The sequence below is a fragment of the Xiphias gladius genome, chromosome 24 (genome assembly GCF_016859285.1).
Source record: "Xiphias gladius isolate SHS-SW01 ecotype Sanya breed wild chromosome 24, ASM1685928v1, whole genome shotgun sequence".
In the NCBI taxonomy this organism is placed as follows: Eukaryota; Metazoa; Chordata; class Actinopteri; order Istiophoriformes; family Xiphiidae; genus Xiphias; species Xiphias gladius.
Window position 1 is genome coordinate 5,112,202 of NC_053423.1, and position 21,662 is coordinate 5,133,863.

General features: G+C 39.2%; 1 protein-coding gene across 7 annotated transcripts in view; it reads left to right on the plus strand.

The window, feature by feature from the left end:
* Positions 1–585: 585 nt before the first annotated feature.
* trappc9 (trafficking protein particle complex subunit 9) overlaps positions 586–21,662 on the plus strand; it is a 206,214-nt gene continuing 185,137 nt past the window's right edge. The window contains exons 1-9 of one of the 7 annotated variants that reach the window (XM_040121713.1): positions 586–681; positions 1,749–2,344; positions 5,768–5,913; positions 6,125–6,250; positions 7,072–7,098; positions 8,486–8,607; positions 10,814–10,939; positions 11,835–12,051; positions 17,073–17,216. In XM_040121713.1, coding sequence (XP_039977647.1) covers positions 1,761–2,344; positions 5,768–5,913; positions 6,125–6,250; positions 7,072–7,098; positions 8,486–8,607; positions 10,814–10,939; positions 11,835–12,051; positions 17,073–17,216 — 1,492 coding nt within the window. In that variant the 5' untranslated portion in view covers positions 586–681; positions 1,749–1,760. The other 6 variants (XM_040121717.1, XM_040121715.1, XM_040121714.1 and 3 more) reach the window with 6 other exon arrangements.

Consider the following 21,662-nt stretch of genomic DNA (forward strand, 5'->3'; position numbering starts at 1 on the left):
AGATTTTAGACTTTTACCTTTGCAGCAGAAGAAAAAAAGAAACAAGGATTCTGATTTCAAAATAAAAGCTAATACAAAGTTGCACGTTATTATCATCTGTGCTGTGGTAGCGCAAAGTGCTTATTTGGGCAAATATGCTATTATAGAAGATTGTTCCCATAGTTTATTCCATTCCACCAATTATTCTATAGTATGAACACAACTGAGTGGAATGATGTTTGTATCTTCCGTGCAGCCTCGTGTGCTTATTTCACAGTTAGACTAATGTTTTTTCAAATGTTTTTTTTAATTTTTTTAATTCCCCATATTTGGTCATGAAGACCAAGCTGTTTTCATACATTCATTTCATTCAAAAGAGCGTTTTGGATCCAAAACAAGGCTTGCTACTGGGAAACATTTTGATGTGGATATGATGGAGATGTGCATTCTTTATGATGCTTTTCTACAAATTAATATAAGTTAATAATGTCTCTCGGGGGGCTCTCCTTGAGCCAAACATAAATAAATAATCAAAACGATAAATAAACAGCTCCTGGTTTTATTATCTCGCATAGAGATACATTTACTAGTCTTGTGAGGTTTTATTTTGAAAATGGTAACCGGACGTTTGGCTGTTGGGTCAGTGTTGCCAAACACTGCTCTATAGAAGGAAGCTGTGAAATTCGACAGGATACTGTCAAGGTAACGTGAGTTAACGTTATGTATTAAATGCACTGTCGTGACAGACAGTTGATTTGACTCAGCTGATGGGTGCTTCAGAACTCGTGTTTATCCCTTTCAACGTTGTTACTGTGTGACTGCCAGGAGCAGTAAGTTCATGGGTTAGTTAGCTAAGCTAAGCTAGCTGACACAAGTGTTTGGAGACAATATGGCTTAAAGTAAGCAATTTCTCTCGGTTTAAAATTAGCGTGATACAAGCTAATGAATCCGGGGCCTCTGTTTCCGTGACGTCCGACCGCCGCAAGACTCTCGCCGGCCGCCGCGTCAGGCTGACACTGCCTGGTGTTTACGTTTAGCACGGGCGGCAGCGTGTGCTGCTTTGCTTTGCGGCAAAGGTAACGTTGCATCTCGTCGTAAACACAACGCTTTTTTTAGACCGCCGGGGAGCCGCCACGGGTCCGGGTCTCCGTCCCGCACGTATCAGAGACTCCACGCAGCACTTTTCTCATTCAAACGTCAGACGCTGTTATTTCGGAGTACACGTCACACACTGAGCGCAGACACGGCAGGTGTGTGTGCACATTGTGCCTGCACTCACAACACTACACAAACGCCCTGTGCTTCGTCATTTTAGAGTACGTTAAATGAGTCTAATTGTGTCTATGCACCCTCGTTCTTCTCATCAGATATTTTACTGGCAGAGGGTAAGTTCACCAAAAGTGCAAAACAAAACGAAACAAACAAGCACTGATTCTTTCCTCGCCTACCTCCAGTGGTTTCTATACATTGCGGATAGTGTTGCTTTTATCTGCCAGCATCCCTCGGTTTTCAGATGTCTGCCTGCATCCCAATACAATGGAGCTGAACAGAATGTTGTCTGTGGTGCTCGCAGCATTGAAAAATTGTATTTAAAAAGGAAAAAAAAAACAGTTTTCATTGCAACTGTTTTCTACAGAAGAAATAAAAAAAAAAAATGGTGAGATGATGTGTTGCAGGTGTGTGGCAGTTGCGGGCATGGCGACTGATGAATCAAAAAGGGGGAGCACGATCAGTTCTGTTAAACGTGTTTGTCTTTCTGTCCCGTCAAGCCACATGTAAAGATGAGCGTCCCAGACTACATGCAATGTGCCGAGGACCACCAGACTGTGCTTGTGGTGGTCCAGCCGGTCGGCATAGTACCCGAGGACCAGTTCTTCAAGATCTACAAACGCATCGCCAGCGTGAGCCAGGTGAGCATCAGGGACTCGCAGCGCCTCCTCTACATCCGCTACCGCCACCACTACCTGCCTGAAAACAACGAATGGGGAGATTTCCAGACGCACCGCAAGGTGGTGGGCCTGATCGCTATCACCAGCTGCGGCTCAGCTAAGGAGTGGCCCCAGACCGCTGAGCGCTTCCACGGCCAAAAGGAAGTGTACAGCTCCACGCTGTATGATTCGCGGTTGTTGGTGTTTGGGCTGCAGGGCGACATTGCCGAGCAGCAGCGCACCGATGTGGCCTTCTACCCCAGCTTTGAAGACTGCTCAGATGTGGAGAAGAGAGTGGAAGACTTTGTGGAGTCGATATTTATCGTTCTGGAGTCCAAGCGGCTTGACCGGGCCACAGACAAGTCTGGTGACAAGATCCCTCTGCTCTGTGTGCCCTTTGAAAAAAAGGACTTTGTGGGTTTGGACACAGATAGCAGGTGAGTTGTTCTCTTCTCGGCACCTAAACCCCTTTTCAAAAGCACTTCAGCATGTAGACGCTGGTCAAAGAGTGTGAATGTTCATGGCAGTTAGTAAATGTGATATACTGCATTGTTTCCAAGTTCTTAGTGTGTGTTTGTTTCTGTGTCAAATTGCTTGTCAGCTGGCCTTGCCAGCTCAAAAATTCTTCTCTCAAAAATCTGTCTTTTGATTTTTGCTGCGTTCATTTTGTTCCTTTGTTTCCCTTGGTTTATTTATTTGTCTTTCTTCTTTTTTTCTTTCATACTGTCCTGTGAGTTTATTGTTGGGTGTGAAAAGGTGAGATGTTAGATTCATAAGTGTAGTAAACCCATACCAATCCCACCAGCTTTAGCTTTGCCCCGAAAGAAACAGCCATACCTCTGTGCTGTTGTGCATTGCTCACGACTCCAAGCCAAACTCATCGCTCCTCCACAGGTTTCAGTTTATACACATACTGATTGAAGGTATAGGCCAAAACAGTGGTGATAAACACTGACAGCAAAACAGTCTAGTCCACAGCAGTAAAACTAGCCACCAAAATAAAAAAGGCCAATATTAAATATAAGCGAATCTAGGCTCATCACAACCCACCACCAGCCATTTATTCAGGGCTGTTTTTTTAGCGGTCTACATGAGGCCTGATTTACAGTGCTACATTACAGTCCATTGCACTGGTTGCACACAAATGTTGTATCAGCAGTTCTGTGTTTGACACCGCTACAGTGAAGAGAACTGCAAGGTTATATTCACAGGCCCAGGGACCTCTTTTTTTCAGTCTTGGCTAGAAACTTCCAGTCTTACACTACTGGTATGGTCAAGGCAGAGGGCAGTTAAAGGACCATACCCGTGTTTTTCAGGGCTTTTGCTCATTTACAACAAAATCATGTACAGTATACTCCTAATTGTCAATCTTTGTACCCCCCAGGCAGCCACTGGTTTCAGTATCTATCTATCTATCTGGTGAGCTGTATGTTCATGTATCTCGCTGTCTGGCTCTCTTTCTATCTGTCTGATTAACCGTCCATTCATCTTGTTTTAAGTTACTCTACTACTGTAATACAGCTGCCAGTAAACACTGTTTTGTATTTATGGTCTGTCCCTCTTTAAGTTCTGATGGAGAGCTCAATTTTTCAAACTTCAGGGTTTGCAGCCCATAAGGTACCTTCTCAAAGCAAGAAGGGGCCAAGTGCACGTTACTGTTTAAGTTGTTATTTGTTTTTCCCTTGTCAGATTTTCCAACAACATTTCTTTGAAGGGGATGTTTTTCAGCAAATCCTTAAACCTAGATGTTGGAAATTCTGACCAGCACTTGAAAGCCCTGCCGAGAACATCTTAAAGACAATCTATGCTTTCATCCGCATTATCGTTAAAAAACAATAAAATAACCCCAAACAAAACATAGCAAAACAATATAATCTCTAGAAAGACAATAAAAGAAATTCATTTATACAGTTGCACATTGCAAACATGGGCTGATTTTGTCAGGCTAATAATTAAAATTAATATACATAAACAATATATACTCTCATGCCACTTAATAAAGTAAACATGTACAATGTCACCTTTGTAAAGGTAGAATTTGTGGCAGAGCAGTTGGATTGGATTGCATTAGATTTTACAGGTGTACCTAATAAAGTGGCAACTAAGTGTAAAGTATATTCATATGTAATTATATGATTTTAAATATTTTTACATACATATAATATAGTTCAAGCTGAGTTATACACAGGAAGAATGTCCTGCAATAACAGGACTTACAGGAAATACTTACAATAATTTAGTAGGAAGTTTCTTGGAAAGAACTATGTAGTTTGGTAGTAGTTTCAGGGAAAATGAAACTTTCCTTGAAATAAAAGCTCCAATTAAAACATCCTGAATATTATTTTTTTTTCATTTATTACTGGAAACTTCAGTCTCTCAATATGGTGAATCGTATTCTCGCCCGTGGACAAATTTTACGTTTGTGCATGTTCATATAACCTGCTGTGCATCGACGAAAAGGCTCTCGAGGTTACGCTAAAAACGAATGAGAGTTAATTAATAGTGTACTAATTGAATGCTGTTTTTTTATTCATACTTCTTTGCTGGACAGGTCTTGGAAATTCTAGGGACTTGTTAAATAAAGTGTTACATGAAGCTCTGAACTACTACACTTTTTATAAGTTTTATAAGTAAGGCTTCAAAGTTTGGACAATGATTTTCCATCATTTGTAGACAAAGTGTAGGATTACTTGTCTCTGTAATTTGATTTTTATACATTACAAAATGAACTGAAACTAGTGGCCACCTTCACCATTTCAAAACACCACCACATGCCTTGGAAAATGCTCAGCCTTATTGTTAAACACTGTATTTGTGATTTAAAAGCGGTAAAAAAGGTAATATTTATGTGCTGAAACACACAAAAACACTGGTATGGTCTTTTAAAGGAGGAGCCGATAGTTTGGAATCACTGAACACAGTTTGGCACGTTACATGCCGCTGAGATTTGGTTTGGGAAGGCGCAGTTTGGGATTTAGTCAGTCTGGCCGTAGAAGCCAGAGTGACACACTGGCCTCACGAATCTCAACTTTATTCATGAGAGCATACATTATGTTCTAGCTTGGTATAGCACTGCATCTACTTGTAAAAACATGAATTAGATAATGACACCCGTGTCCAGAGATCGTGTTTAATTCCTGTGGTTAATATTTCATGACTCCCTTAAGAGAAGCCTTTTCATTTTAGTTTTATTCTGCCAGAACAGTTTTATTGTTGTTCTGAAGTAGCCAACTGAGCATTAGTATGAATTTTTAATCTGCTAGATGTATGATATAGATTTACTTAGAATAGATGTTGTTGTAGATTTTTATATCCCTGCCTCTAGATTGTACAACTAAGAGAGTTTTGTTCTTGGCTCTGTTTTACTTCCAGTCTGCGATCACCTACTGATCCACGTTACTTTCTTCACATGACCTTCCCAGTCTTTTTGGGATGCTCAGATGTCTTGCATAACGGGATCATCTTTTTCCTCAAAACCGTTAAATTTCCCTGTATCCCGGTGAAGCTGCTCCTTCCTCAGTTCCTCTGTTATTGTGCAAGACTAAAGGGTCATAGGTCAGCTCATACGCTGTCCTTGTTTTGTTGCTCTCCTTTGCTTGTGCTTTCCCACCCCATACATTCCCTCTGTAGCTGACTGATAAGATTCCATCGAGTCTCCTCTCCTCACAACCTGCTGACATAAGAAATGACAATAGCAGAAATTCAGAGCTGTTTTTATAAGAAGGAAAGTCTCCACTATATGAAGAAAACATATTGTGAACAAAAATCTATTTAACAGCCAAAATGCCATGTATGTTATTACTTTACTCGTCCTGTCGTCTGAAAAAGTTTTTCTCTCTCTTCCTGCTGCTTTTCCTCAGGCATTATAAGAAGCGTTGCCAGGGACGGATGAGGAAGCATGTTGGGGACTTGTGTCTCCAGGCAAGCATGCTGCAGGACGCCCTGGTCCATTACCACATGGCCGTGGAGCTGCTCAGAGGGGTTAATGACTTCCTCTGGCTGGGTGGTAAGTCTAGATGATGGCAGCTTCTGCCAGAATCTGTTTCTTTGCTAATGCTGACGCGTAATCTTGTAATATGTACTATGGGGCCACATAGAACGAGAGGGACCTTCTAAGGCTCTTCCAAGAGTAAGATGTAGAAAACAGAAATGGAAAGGAAAGAACTAAGGAGCGATAGAAAGTATGTCTTTTATCATTGCTTTGTTTATGTCTCCAGCTGCATTGGAGGGTTTGTGTTCCGCCTCTGTTATATTCCACTACCCTGGGGGCACAGCGGGGAAGACGGTAGGACGCAAGCCAAGTATCTCCCAGCCAGCAGATGCAGGGAAACGCCACAGACCAGGTGAGCACATCACTCCGTAACCAGACTGATGGGATATCAGCTGAAGGGCTGTTGTCTGTGACTGAGGCGCGATCGAGTGAGAATGTCACTGCTCACTGTCAGCTCAAACGTCCATAAACTTGGCTCTAAGCTGCTTTCTTTGTGTGCAGAGTACAAGACATCCTCTTCCTAAACTGCCGAAGCTTCTCTTATTTACCCTGACGACTGTTCACTAAATGACAATTTAACATTGTTTAATCTGTCCACTCTGTTATTAACATGCTTTTCACCTGGTGTTTTATTAACACTGCCTTGTGTATATCTTCGCTCGATCATCCTATGCTTGCTTGAATATAAATAATGACGAGGTGCTTTTATGGTGTCAGGGTGATAACTAAGGCCTGACTAATTAAGGGTCGCAAATAAGGAGTTTTTCAAACTTTGATTCATTTTGGGATTATTATTTTTTAATAATTTAGTTTATACCTGTAAAATTTGATTTGCAATGCTATGAAATGATGAAAAGCATACAAATATTTCTATTTTAGAAACTGAAACCACCATTTTTACTTGATAAATGACTTAAAAGATAAATATATGCCAAATATGTCTAAATTGTCACTTTACTAAAGTAAATTAATTTGGCATTTATTTCTTAGAATTTTCACAGTATTTTCCAGCTGTTTAAATTTGTTTTAAATTGCATGCCAGAAGCTTATCATTGCTTAGTGTATTGGATTAGTGTGTTAAGGTGAGCAGCAGCAGCCAGTACGCAGACTAACACTGCTAACCTTGCGCCTGGCGTCATGGAGTGAATCTGCATTCTTTCTCTCTGTCTGTAGGGGCTCAAGAGGTTCTCATTGACCCAGGTATGGTATGTCTAACCAACATCGCTCTTGTAGACAACAAGAAGCCTGTGTGCTTGTGGTCGCGTTAGCCCTGTGTTTGATGTCATTTCTCATCCCGCATCTTAAATCAACTGATGCTTTTTTTTATTTTTTATTTTTTTCCTCTCCTCCTATTGCAGGTAGTGTCTTCCTGTGTTGATTTAAAATCACTTTTTTTTTTTTTTTTTTTTTAATGTGCCTGCTTTTTCCCCACAGCCACATTTTGATGATCACTATCACATGACTACACGATTGAAGACCAAGCCTTTTAATAACCTTTCCTAGTTGTTTCCATTCTTTATTTATTAAGCTCCTATTATTCTATCAATTCAAATCTTACTTTGGATTATCAGGCAAAAATCACATCACCCTATTAAAAATATTTTGAATATGTCTCCAGAATATTTACTTCTTTTAAGACAAGTTTACAGAACCCTGTAGAAGTACCAGAAGGTGGTAGTCCATTACCAATGGTACATACTTTGATTTCCCACTTGATGAATGCTCACTGTTGCTTACAGACTAGGAAAAAAAATTCATACAATGTATTTATATTCTGTCACTTCATTGTCTCAAAAATTATTCTTTCTGTAGTTCTGTGCAAATATTGCATGAAGTGTTTTCTTTTTATCATGTTGTATGTGCAATTTGGCCAAGAAATAGCGCAATACAGCATCTCATTATTTGCATGTTTGTCATAGTGACAGCACTACAGTGTTGCTGGGCACAGCCCTGTTGCTAGGTGAGGAGCTCTAAATTGGTATTTGTATTCTAACCAGACCTGGCCAAGAGATGCGCCTCGCAATTGCTTTTGAAACTTTTCAGGTGTGAGTCTAACTCTGCCTGGGACACAGCCGTAAACACTGCATTGATCACACCCTGGAAACGCCAGAGGCCTCAGAATATTCTTGATATCACTTACTACTGATGTAAGGGAGAGTGGGGCAAGTTGGCGTAAATGTAAGATTTACGTTTAGTTTTTAAATGGGACGATCAGGAGGCGTTAGAATTAGGAATAAACACACATTTTACATAACAGTAGCTGTTATCTGCTCAGATATATTATATATATATGTGTGTATATATATATATATATATATATATATATATATATATATATATATATATATATATAAAACAATCCTGTTCTCTGTGTTCATCTTCAGCAACATTTGAACACTGTATATCTGCGTCTTATTTAATGTGCAGTATGTAACAATGTGTCACGGAGATGTCTTCAGAGTATTTAAGCAGTATTTAAGGTTCCCCTTCTTCCCGTTGTCCTTCCTTTTGTGGCAGAACAGACTGAAGAATGGACGTCCCAGTGTCTTTCCTAGACTAATCATATACCATCCTCTTTTGAGTGTAGGTGCCCTCACAGCCAACGGCATTAGTGCTGATACCAGCACTGAGATTGGACGAGCAAAGAACTGCCTGAGTCCTGAGGACATTATCGAGAAATACAAAGAGGCCATCTCCTACTATGGCAAGGTACCGACCACAAACTGCAGAACCGTTAAATCAGTATTTCAACCCATGTTTACTATTGGATTAAAGATACTAATGTGTAATATCATTTGCAGTGTCATGAAATTGGGTGAGTTTTCGCCAGCTTTTAAATACAAAGGGAATTTTTGAAACAGTGTTCAGTCCATGAAACAAAAAAACTCAAATGAAAACTTACATTGTAGAAATAATGTATTTGTGCCTAATGTCAATCAAAATTTCCAGCTGGAATCCTGTATAAGTAAGGGTTTACATGTACATGGAAAACCAGAATATTGATCAACTGTACAACAACAAACTGTAACATATCCACCTGATCAAACACTAACTAAACTAACTAACACTAACAAATCTCTCTACTGTCCCAATACTCATTTCATGTCTGAAGGACTGTTAAATAATGCTTTTAATAATTTAACTAAATTCTGAGTTTGTAGTAAGTAAAGTAGATTAATATAGCATTTTTCATTGCCAGACATCACGAAGTGGCAGCTAGGGTGCTCATCGTCTCATAAGGGGAAAGTGTCGATTTTAGTACAAAATAAGAATAACTGAAATGTATCTGTTATTTTCAATTGGTTTATCCATCCATTTTTTTGCAACATACCCAGGTCCCATCAATTTCATTAATTATATAGGTAGGAATTTATGTTATATCCTGCTGGGAAGTACTGAAAAAATAATGTAATAACAAATAATTGTAGGCCATATCATCCCTCCTGAGTTTGCATCATACTGTCATACTTTGGTTGGTATGAATGTGAAACATCAAACAAATCAAATTGTATTCTATTTGGTAATAACAAGGTGTTTATTATATTTAATTTGCTAACCCCTGCAGAATACCTGATGATGGTATAAAAATTACTGAGCCTTTTTAAAGAAAATAATGTGCATAATCATGGATCATTTTTAAAGATTTCCATCTTCAGTAGGTTGGTTTTGGCCTTTGGATGGGTCTATAACAAAAACATAGAATATTACCAGCCTTATCTTTTAACTCCAGAAAAAGTACTGCAGTTTATGTACTGGTGATGTAAGTCTGCAGTAGCTCTCTATTGTAGACAGGTGGCCTATAGCGTCTTTATCCTATCTTTGTCTCGATTTAAATAGGTAGGATATATCGATAGGATAAAGACGGCATAGTGCCTGACCATCCGGAGCTCTAAAAGTGATCACAACAATCTTGAATTGGATTCTGCCAGTCCTCAGACATGGTCATATATGACAGTGTTTTTGTTCAGGTTGCTTTAATACAAAGCCACTTCTTGCAGGCGGAAATGTAGCTACATCTCCATTGTGTAATATTTATCCCTCTCACCAGGGGGCAGTGTTTGATTTGCTTTGATGGAGTTTGAAGGCAGTGACAACACTGTCTTTGAGCAGTATCAGACCAGTACCTGCTGACAGCAGCTGTTTATTACTGAATGCTACATGGGGACAGGGCTTACAAACAAGCACGAGAGAATGTCTAATCTCTGGAAATGAAACCATATCAGTCAGTAATGATAACCTGCTTAAAGCAGACAAATCAGTCAGTGTTATGCATCTTTTCATGGCATAATAAGTTCATAGTGTGACAACCCTCTCTTTTGACTACTATACCTGTACAAAGTCAGAGAGAATAGCATTAAAGTATCCTTAATGCTTAGGGAAAGCTGAATAGGCTCATTATGCTATCCGACTATTCAGAAGCAACCCTGTGCTTTATCTTCATTATTATTATTATAATTGCCTTTTTGCACTGACCTCCCTCAGCCCTTTTACCTGTAACTAGTTCATTTAGAATTAAATTATATCTCAACACATAGTCATTCATATATTAATTGAATTTTAAAAGGGAGACAATGAGCGTGAAAGTGGAAGAAAGTTGAGGGACGGCAAGATAAAAAATGCACACACTTGCGCAGTGCGTGAAGCCTCAGCAGCAGTGGCTAAGGTTTTCAGCGGAAGCACAAACGGTGTAGTGGCTGGGAATCCCTGAAAGAACGAGCGATTGGGGGGGGGTCAGAGTTATCACACGTGTCTATCACCCCACAGTCTGCACTGACTGATGAGGGTGGTCAGATGTTAATGAAAAAACACTCGCTCTGATTAAAAGGTGGGTTGTAGATGTCAAGGCGACCCTCAGGGGCAATTCATTTCTCGTTAATGCCGAGCCCTCCTCTGCTCCCCCTGTTATCTCCCACAGTATAAGAATGCAGGCGTGATCGAGCTGGAGGCCTGCGTGAAAGCGGTCAGGGTGCTTGCCATTCAGAAGAGGGCCAGGGAGGCTTCAGAGTTCCTGCAGAATGCTGTTTACATCAACCTGGGACAGGTATGCTATCTGACTGGGAAATCAAGGCTTTTCCTGCTGCACAGGAGGATTCATGTGTCCACACATAGTATGATGTACAGGTGAATCAGGCTGACTGCAGGATATCTTTAGCAGAAAGCAACACTAAAACAGAAGTCACCTGTACCATTTTCTGCCCTCAGAGTATTGCTTTTTTGTCCTAGCTCTTTATCGTTAAAGGAAAAACATTTTTCTTTATCTATTTGTTTCTTCTTTAGCATGAGAGTTTTGCCCTTAAGTGCTTAAAATCTTGTTTCTTTATGTGACCTATAGAGCCAATATGATTTCCTCCAGGCTTGCCCGTTAAGTAAAGAGGTCAGCCTCTTTTTCTCTGATTTCAAATCTCAATCTACTTGACATTATAGTCTAATATTGTACTCAGTGCAGGAAGGCCTGATGCGAGTATTTTTCTTGATAATCCTCCATGTACTTAGCAGGATGTCACAACCCAAGGCAAGGACAAATTATTATATTTTTATGGTTAAAGAGCCCCTTCAGATATTTAAAAATACTCTTCTTTGAATAACATTATATGTAACGTAATGTGACGCAACATAATGTATGTTAATGTGATACAATTTGAGTCTGAAATGGTGATGTGCACTGGGGGTTCGAGGTTTCCACATCAGGAATGTGTACCAGGATTAGTGTCCAAAGTGGAGATGGCACAAAATCATCTCGTACGAACACGTCTTAAAGTGAGAGGACAGACAAACTTTCCTGCTTCAGCAGCTGAATGTGAAAACAGGCTTCTAGTGTCACACTCTGCACATACATCATTCTGCACAGTGAACATCAAACAAGCAAGTCAAGTAACATTTAGAAAAATACATTTCTTTAGTGGAGGGAGACTTTAATGCTGTCTCCATAACTACAGCTATCAGAGGAGGAGAAGATCCAGCGCTACAGCATCCTGTCCGAGCTCTATGAACTGATTGGCTTTCATCGCAAGTCAGCGTTTTTCAAGCGTGTTGCAGCTATGCAGTGTGTGGCTCCCACCATCCCCGAGCCCGGCTGGAGGGCCTGCTACAAGCTGCTGCTGGAGACATTGCCTGGATACAGCCTGTCACTTGATCCCAAGGATTTCAGCAAAGGTAGGGTCGCACACTTGGCAGTAGTAGATTTTTCTGGATTATGTGAGAATCTAGAGAAATAAAAAGTTCATGTTCAAACTTTTTTCCCCACACTTTCACATGAGAATGTTTGGGCATCGTATGAGAATGGTTCCTTGATTTGTTTTTTGCAGACACAACATCTCCACATTATTCATATTGGAGACAGTGTCTTTCAGGGCTGCAACTTAGAATGATTTTCTTCATTGATTATGCTTTTATTGATTGATTGTACTCAATAAAATGTATACAACAAAAGCAAGAAAAAAAAAACTAATCTTATCCACATATGAGAAGCTGGAACCAGAGAATATTTGCTTTTTTTGATAATTGACTTAAACAAGGAACTGATTATCAAAATTGTTGATGAAAGAAGACAAACTGCAGCACTTGTACCAAATTATGAGCTTTTATCGTGCAGGAACTGAAGATCAGCTTTGCCTTTATCCGAATCAAAAGTGAACATGAGCATAAAACATTTCCATAATGTGTGTTTCCTACCAACAGGTGTGCCATTCTTACTGTATAATACATCCAATGGAAGGATATACAAAGCATATTCAAAGTGAAATGTAAATAAATAGAGCTGTGATAGTTAAACAATTATAATATGAAATCATAAAACCAAAAGGTGATGATACAGAATGTACACTGTATATTTATTTCTTGAGGAAATTGAGTTTATTGTTAAGGCCAAAGCTGCTTTTTTGGCTGCACTATGAGTACACCATGCTTCTCTATAAAGCAGCAAATACATCACATTTTGGAGCATTTACAATGCACAATGAAAAGTCTATAAAGCTGTGGAATTGCAGACCTTTGTATGATGTGAATCAGTACCATAATCAGGTTTCAGGTCTGAACTTGAAGATAGGTTCTTTGGTTTGCTGAACATACAGCAACCTACATCAGTACAGAAGAAGAACAGAGTTAGTCTGAAATAAAAGCAAACTGAGAGGGATTGCTCTCATCTTGTCATAGGTGGATTTATTTATTATTTTTAAGGGTCACAAGTCAATTAGTGCAAATTTAATGTTGGTGAAAAGGAGTAAATCTCACCGCATTGAACTATTTCAAATACTGAAAGCAGTGAGTGACAGCAGCATAAACACATATTTGATAGATAAGAAACAAGGTGAATGGCATCATTCCACCTCAAGCATTGCTGTCTTCTCAAGAGTGATCCTTCAGACTGTTCTGCATTCAAGCCACCAGTTTGCTCAGAAAGAGGCGCAGCTGAGACCTGACCTGTGCTTTTGTAGACTCTTTGGTAAGGTCCTTAAGCCTCTTGCTTCTACAGACTCTTGACCCTCGCTCATTCCAGCCACACAATGGCAGGCATTGGCAACACAAAAGACACTGCTCACGGTGAACAGAAAAGCTCAGGGATGCCCATATTTTCTCTTATGATATGTTATTCAAGGGACATTGTGAGACGATATTTTTCCCTGATATGCTGCTAATCTTTGGCCTTGCTTCCTTTATATACTGTGAATAGAAACAAGCTGCAGGTTGTTTGAGGGAAAATGCTTGCACTCAAACTGAAATATCACAAAAATAGCACTTACTTATGCTCCTAGCTAACACAAGTATCAATTGTTTAGTTACTACTATGATTTTCGTATTATACAAAAGGTAGAGAATGTGACAAAGCCTGATGATGTCATCAGAGTTGTTGTTGTTATTATTATTATCAGGGTTATCTCAGTTTCTGCATAGGTTTTAAATTTATAACAATGTCTGGGTTATAAACTTGGGTTGTTGAGTCGAAAGATGTGTATTAATCAGGCAGGGAAGGTCAAATGAAAGACACTACCGGGTTGCATAATGGGTAGTGAAACATCGAGGGTTTTTGGGAAGTGATCCATACAAGGGACTACGTAAGGATTCTGTATCTCGGCCTTTGCTGCTACAATATTGAAGTTTCTCAAGCCCTCCAACTTTATGGAACTCCACATTATAATTATACCACATTATTAAAAGAATGCTGTATTTTGGATGTTCATTGTTGAATCTCCAGCAAAACTATGGCAAATTAGAAGAAGTGATTGATTCCTCTGCATTTTGTTAATTCAAGGGACATTTTCAAGGCACTTTTGAAAACCATTTTTCAAGTAAAGTAGTTTGGGCAGGCTAAAGTGCGAATGTCATCTTTCAACACAAATTTCTTTACCACATGGGTGAAGCTATAAGAAAAACCCTCCCCAGCATATTAAAATAACACATCTTTAGCTTATTGTAATAAAAGTACCTTTATCATCTAAACTGAGAAAGTTTAGCTTTTGGGGGGAAAAAAAAAAGAACAAAAAAGCATAAGAAAACATTGGAGGAATTCTCTCGGAGTCCCCCTGCAGGGCTGATGGGAAAGTAGGAAATACTTACTATAAGTGTTAAGACAGAAGGCATCAGGTGGGAGTTTATCAGGCAATAAGCTACAGAGGCAAGTTCATGTGAGAAAGAAAATGAGGTTCATTGGTGCATTCCAATAAGGCTACTTTGCCCTGACATACAGTGGAACAAATGGCTTTTTAAGTGGCTCACAGGCCCCTTTTCACTACTCCCCCCTCTTACTAGAAATGGGGGGGACACTCATTTTATATCTTCCTGTTCTTCACTTTTGTCATGCCGTCACAGAAATTTGGGGAGATTCTTTTTTTTAATATAATAATTTTCATGAGGAGAATAATGGTAGTGTGTTACATCTCATCACTCTGCACAGTAGAAAATTCCCCCAGCTTCATCAGAGGCGGTCCGAAGGTGCAGCGCCTTTTGAGTCAGGTTTTGCATGACAGTTCGACTGCTAGGCTGCGGCACCACACTCATTATCTTGGTGGTGTGCTAATTGGATTGGCCGAACACCTCCAGTTCAGGTCTGAAAATACCACAAATGAAGCAGTTTTTCGTGTTGGAGTGAGAACGACATCCTCAGAAAAGAAAGTGTCCTTTGGATTACTGTCCTCCAGATAAGCACTGGTTTTGGCAGACAGGTGGAAGTCAGCTATTTTTAGACTGCTTAGTGGGTGCAGTTTCAGATCAGAGAAAAATAGCTTATGAAGGAATTGCATTTAGAGTTTGTTCACATGGCAGAAGAAGTCAGGATGAATAATCACCATGGTAGAGAAAGCTGATAACTGAAAAGCATCACAGGCATTTTTTTGACGTTATTGGAAGTGGTATTTAAACTGAGGAAACATCCGAGTGTTTACCAAATATCCTCCCTCCCTCTGGCCCCGAAGGCCAACCTAGCACATCTTTCCTCTAGTTTCCTTTCCCACTCAGTGAGTCAACAGTCGACAGCTGGGAGTGGAGCAGGGGTTCTCGTAGGGGGCTGAGGGTCTTATGTAACTGTTGGTGTCAGGCTAATGTGCTATTAAGATGTCTTGTGGAGCTCCGCAGAGCAAACAACACTGGCTAAGTTAGCACCACACCGAAGCACATGACAGTCTGCTATGGGGATACTTCGATTTTAAGAGATTGCTCCGTTGAAAACACTTGAGGTTGATCTAATTATGTGTGGCCTTTTGTGTGTGAAGTGTTTAAGGCATGCCAAATACAGACTTATGAAGGTTTGTCACACACTTGTTGCACGCTCGTTACAGTTGAAAGTCATTATTGTGTAGGTGTAATTACAGAACCTTTGTGTTGAGTGTTGGGCTTTAGAGCTAAAATTAATATTATAATATTTACAAGGGGATTTTCCTATATACAATATGCAAACGGAGGCATCACCCCATACCGTTTAAAGTAATTTAATTGATGTCCAGTTTTTATTTCTTATATCAGACAAAATTCCTCATCTATATAACAGACCCTTCAATAGCTGCACTAAATGCTATGCGATTAGAATCATCATTAAAACAACAGATTTTTGTTAAAGGAATCAAAATATGATCATGTCATCACCATACGACTCTACTAAAAAATGATAAAGATGATGATATTGAGTTGTGGCCCAGTCACAGCTGTATAACTGTAATCTCAAAAATATTTTGTCACCTTTCGATTTTGTAAGGCTGCAACAAAGCTGGTTATACAACTTCCAAGTAGTTCATATTTTAAGTTATTCATTCCAGGTATGGGCAAATTATAAAACAATGTAGGAACTTTACAAATTAATCTTAACTGAGGGTCTACTTACTGACTTTCTCCAGGGCTTTTAACTGTATCTCCCCCATATAAATAACCACCTGTATTCATGTCACTGAAGTTCCATACTAGACTCATGTGATTTTCATAATGAAGACCATGAGACGAAGTTGCAAGCTCTGCAAAGGGCTATTAAGTGAATATTGAGTTAGAATTTAGTTTTGGTCAAACTACTGTTTCCAAGGTGAACTTTCATGCTCAAGTGTGGGATCAATTCTTGAAACTAAATTGGGGCCCAACGGTCTTAGATCACTGTATATTCCGTATAAATGTATTCATTTTATGTGTAATAATTTGATCAAATAATAAACGCATTAACAATCCTACACTGATTGAAAAAACGGTAAATGATGGTGGCCATAGAGTCAACATTGTAAGTTATTTAATTTCTGGTCAAAACTGGTCAATCAGAGACCTTAAATAAATTGGGATACAAATCAATATCTGTCAGTAACTATTTGTCTATCTATCTAACTATCAGTTTATTTTTGAAATAGTTAATTTACACAAGGTTTACAGTGTAGATGAAAAAAGCAGGGTTTAAAATAAGTTAGAACAGTTTGGTAGGGTAGGTATAGTAAAACAGAAGAATCTAGAGCCAAGTAGTTGTCCCTGTACATAGGTTGATCTCTTACAAATATTAGTCTACAGTATATTTTGAAATGAGGAAGCGTTTTTTCCCATCCTGGATTCGTTCAATATGGGGACACAATGTCTTGAAGTTATCCCTGTCAGTGCGATTCTACAGATTTCACTGATGCTTCTGTACTAATTTGGTTTGACAGCTGTGTAACATTAGATGTCAGCAATGAGTTTTGTCAGTGCTGTGAGTGTGAACTCTCTCATCTCTCTCCCAGGTACGCACAAAGGTTGGGCTGCTGTACAGATGCGCCTCCTGCATGAACTGGTGTACGCCTCGCGGCGCATGGGTAACCCTGGTCTGTCTGTGCGCCACCTGTCCTTCCTGCTGCAGACCATGCTGGACTTCCTGTCTGATCAAGGTCAGCCTACAACCAACACTCAGAAAGAAGCCTGAAAAGTATCAATATTCCACTTAGATTTTTTTATTATAGAATTTAAACCCTGTGAGGTGCTTCCAGCTTCATTCCCAGACTTAAAAAAAATCTACAAACAGCCACCCTTTCCTTCGGTGATTGCGGCAATATACCTTGTGCTTAATAGTATGCGATGCACAACAAAGCCAGCTTTTTCCTGGCACGAGTGCAACATTGTGCTCTGAGCAGAAATCCTGTGCAGCCAGGAGATAGGGATTTTACTGAAGCAGCGTGAGCAGGATGGTCCACTGGCCACACAATAGAGGCCAGTGTAATCCTCGGCTGGCTACGGAGCATGAGAATAGAGGGAGGGAGGGAGAAGAGGTATGAAGAACATGAAGCAAGCTTACCGTGTGAAATATTAAACATCAGCAAAGGGACTTCTGCGGCTGTGTTTAGGGCGCTGCGTATACAAGCCTTCTTAGAAACAGTCCTGCTGGAATAATTATACTATCTACAGCCTTACATCGACACTACTGAATGATGTAATTACTACTGCTGCTGCCGACTATCTTGTCACTGGAGAAACTTACCTTGCAAGGTGACCTCTTGAGCGGGGTTTTTGCCACAATAAAATACCACTTCATATTGACTTTGCGTAACTTTTTGGGCTCAGGGTGCTGCCTGCTGCAGTTTGGGTGCCCTCCTTTGCCTCTTTTCCCGTCTGCGGTGGGATATTAAAGATGTCAGAAAGGTTATTGTAGGTATCTCAAGTGGAATAAGTCCCCTTTGATGTGTGCTTGAGTTTGTGTGTGTATATGTCAAGCATAGAATAGAGCTGGGCAGGAAAGAACGTTTATGGCTCTGCTGCAGATAACAGCAGGCTCTGTTCTAAGTGGGATTCCTGTGCACATATGGGAAGTCAGGAAAGGTTACAGTTCAGTCGGACTTATTTTAAATCCAAGTACGCATCGCTTTGTGTCATTCTCAACCCTTTAATCCAACCGCTCTGATACTTCCCCTTTCCGAAGTCTATTTCATGCACATGCATACTTGAAAGCTTATTTGAACCTGGTTACCTGTATACATGGCCAAGAAATCTGTGTTCTCCAGAGGAAATGGACATGGGGAAATCAGGTTTCTCTAATCCCCCCCACGGAAACCAGGCCTTCTTTACATGACCCATGTGGGCAAGCTAGAGAGAGTGAACACACATAGAAGTGTTACTTGACCATAACTGTATTTGGAATCACAATGTAATTAAGAGACTTTATCAGACTTTTGCTGATTTTAATAACAGGTACTTCAAGAGAAAACAGATACAAGAATTAAACTCAACAGGTTGCCTAGTGAGAAATTGTGGCTTGATTCTTCTCAACTAATTTGTCACACTGTGGAATGATTTATATCAGTGGCAGATGGTGGATTTCTTACATCCAGTCTACTCCCTTATTTTGCTTGTGTAGCTGACACGGTGGAGAAACGCTTCACAAAGTAGTTGTGGTCAGGAAGGGTGGTAAGGTTTTTGCTGGCCTTTTTTTTTTTTTTGTCCATGTGCATATTGCTTGCGCCGGCAGAAGGCTGTGGTACCGTCAATTATGACTGGTACTCCATCTTGTGGCCTGGTCTTGGAGAGGGGCCCTGTGGAAAAATCTTCATTGTTTTAGTTTATATTGAGCGCATTTGTTTTAATGATGTGTTTTATGAGATTGCCTTCATTTTTTTGTGTCAAGTAATTATCACACAGAAAATCTGGGGAAAGGTAGTATTACATAAGAGTACGGTACGGCTGAAACAATTTTCATTATCAGTGCATCTGACTATTATTTTCTTGATTAAGATGGATAATTAAGTGTACAAAATGTCAGAAAACACGGAAAACTGGCAAATATTAACATTTGAGAAGCTGATGCTAGTGAATTTTTAACTTTTTTGCTTAACAAAATCACTGAAAAGATAAATATCTAAATTGTTGCAAATTAATTTTCTGCCAATCATCTATTTGATTAATCAATTAATCATTTCATCTCTAGAGTACCAGTTGGTTTTTGGGAGTTTGGGGAAATGATGAAACTTCAATGCACAGTGAGGGTCAGTAGGGGCCCAACAACAAATTTTTATCCCAGCAACCCCTTGGATGCTAATCTGGCAGTGCAGATCACTATAGTTTCGAAAAACTGAGGAAATTTTAAAAAACATAACAATGGGTGATGTGATGGAACAACTTACTTCATCACTGATAATGAATATATGTCTCTGGTAACCACAAGGGTGGTATTCAAAGCACACGCGTTTAATTGTGTGCAGCAGTTTTTTTTTAAATTTGTTGGACTTACTATAAAATACAGTCTAATTGAAAGGGAACTAAAAATAGGCAGAGATGATTAGAAGAGCTCAAGATATTGTCTCTCTGATATCATCACCTATTAGTGTTGGTTGCTTAAGTCTTGCTCATCTTTTGCAAATATTGATTACACTGTCTGCAACTGTAATGAGAAAACCCATTTCTTTTAGGCTGAATGCCATCTGCCATTCTTTTCTGTTTTAATGTCACCACATCCCTCACAGGACCCTCATCTCTGAATTGGTTTGCGTCTTTTCAGAGGCATCTCTGAGACTGGTTGTACCTTTTCAAGTATTTGCTGTTATCATTAGAAACATAGCTTAAATGTTTTATGAAAGCCATCACCTTTTTAGCAGCACTAGAATTTAAGATAGCTCCCAAAGGCTTTTCTTCTGGGTCATGACAAGGTGACCAGGTAGGGCTAATTATAGCTGATTCTAGTATTGCTTCAGAAAATTGCATCAGCGAGGGACATTTGACAAGTGAGAGTAAGAAAAAACACTACATAAAACATTAAGGTGAAGAAGACAGGAGCAGCAGGGTGAATGGGAACATGTCATGAGTAATCACTTGTTCCCACTGAACTGCGTACATTTGAAACAAATTGGAATGTGCAACTAGTTAGAGATCTCAGTCAAAAATCTTAACATATTTTTAAAACTTTTTTGTAAGGTGAATAATTTTGACTCAGAAAAATAATTTAAACTCATCAGCCTTTAATAGATATGCACAGATATACACTGCTTGTAGAAAAGTTTAAAATTATTATTGATTTTGTGAAATCTTTAGAGAATGGGAAATACAGGTTAAATGGAAATACAATTAAATAAAAATAAGACCTAAAAATTAAAAAAATAACCTCAAATCGCACTTTTAACTAAGGTCTGTTTAAAACTGGATGACTACAACGAATGGTTTATATTCAAATTTATGCTAATAAAACTCTGAAACCTGAATGAAAGATTGTAACATATAGATGTATTTGCAGCGTTGGAATAATCTATTCTTCCCTTAAAAGCAGATTCAAACCATTTAAAAATGTTTTTACTCTAGAAGTATGTTTCAAATATTCAGTGCAATGTTACAAAAAACTTCAGTGGTAATTCATCATTATTATGCATTTGTTGCTTTGTATTGTCTTCTTAAATGTGTAAGGGTTTATACCCAATGTTGAATTGAAACAAATGTCATCCCTGGTGCCTTTTAAATTCGGGATGGTGTCTGTAAAGAGGTGAAGGTTTTAGTGTCATTTTTCCCACTGGCTTATAGCCTCAGTGCAATTTACAGCAAAGGCCCCCTGGCTCTGAATCATGGCTTCACATGCCTCCATAATGTTAAGTCTTGCATTTAAAGCCCCAGGATTCTCTAAGATCATTGAAAAGCTGATGGAGCATGCACACTGTCCCCTTATCACTATGGAGTTTACGTACTATTTCTCTTTCATCAATCACAACTTTGAATTTAGACACACTTTTACTTTGATGTTCTTTATTTAACCTGTTATTACCTTTTCCGATCTGCCAGATAAACAACAGCGTTGTAATTGCATTGTGATTGTTGGGTGTCAGGTGTTTCTAAACTCTAAAGCTCCCAACACATGGGAAATCATGAAGGGACTGATACAGTACGATATGTGGGAAAACTTGAAAACTTGACAGCTGGTTTTATTTCATTAGCGTCATTATTCTCATAGGCCATTGGCCAGAATTTCTCCAGCAGGTACAGAATACGTGTCTGTGTATTAAATCCATTGATTTGGTGATGGATAAACTATCCCTAACCTCCAATTACTGATCCTCTTGAGCTATAAATAAGCAAAACACACTTATATCCTCAGAAAAATATTTGATGTTTTTGTTGTGCCGTTGCGATGACCAGAGTCTTGCATCATAAGGCAGAAATGGCTCGTTTCACTTTTGCAGTAATTACATATTGTTGTCTAGGGGTTGCAGATGATGTCTCTTTTTTAAAAGATGAATTCACATTCTGGAGATATGAAAGTCTGATCATCATGTTTTCTCAGTGTATCAATAGACATTGATATATAGTGGCTTCAGAAAGTATTCAGACTCCTTCATTTTTACACACCTTATTGTGTTGAAGTTTTG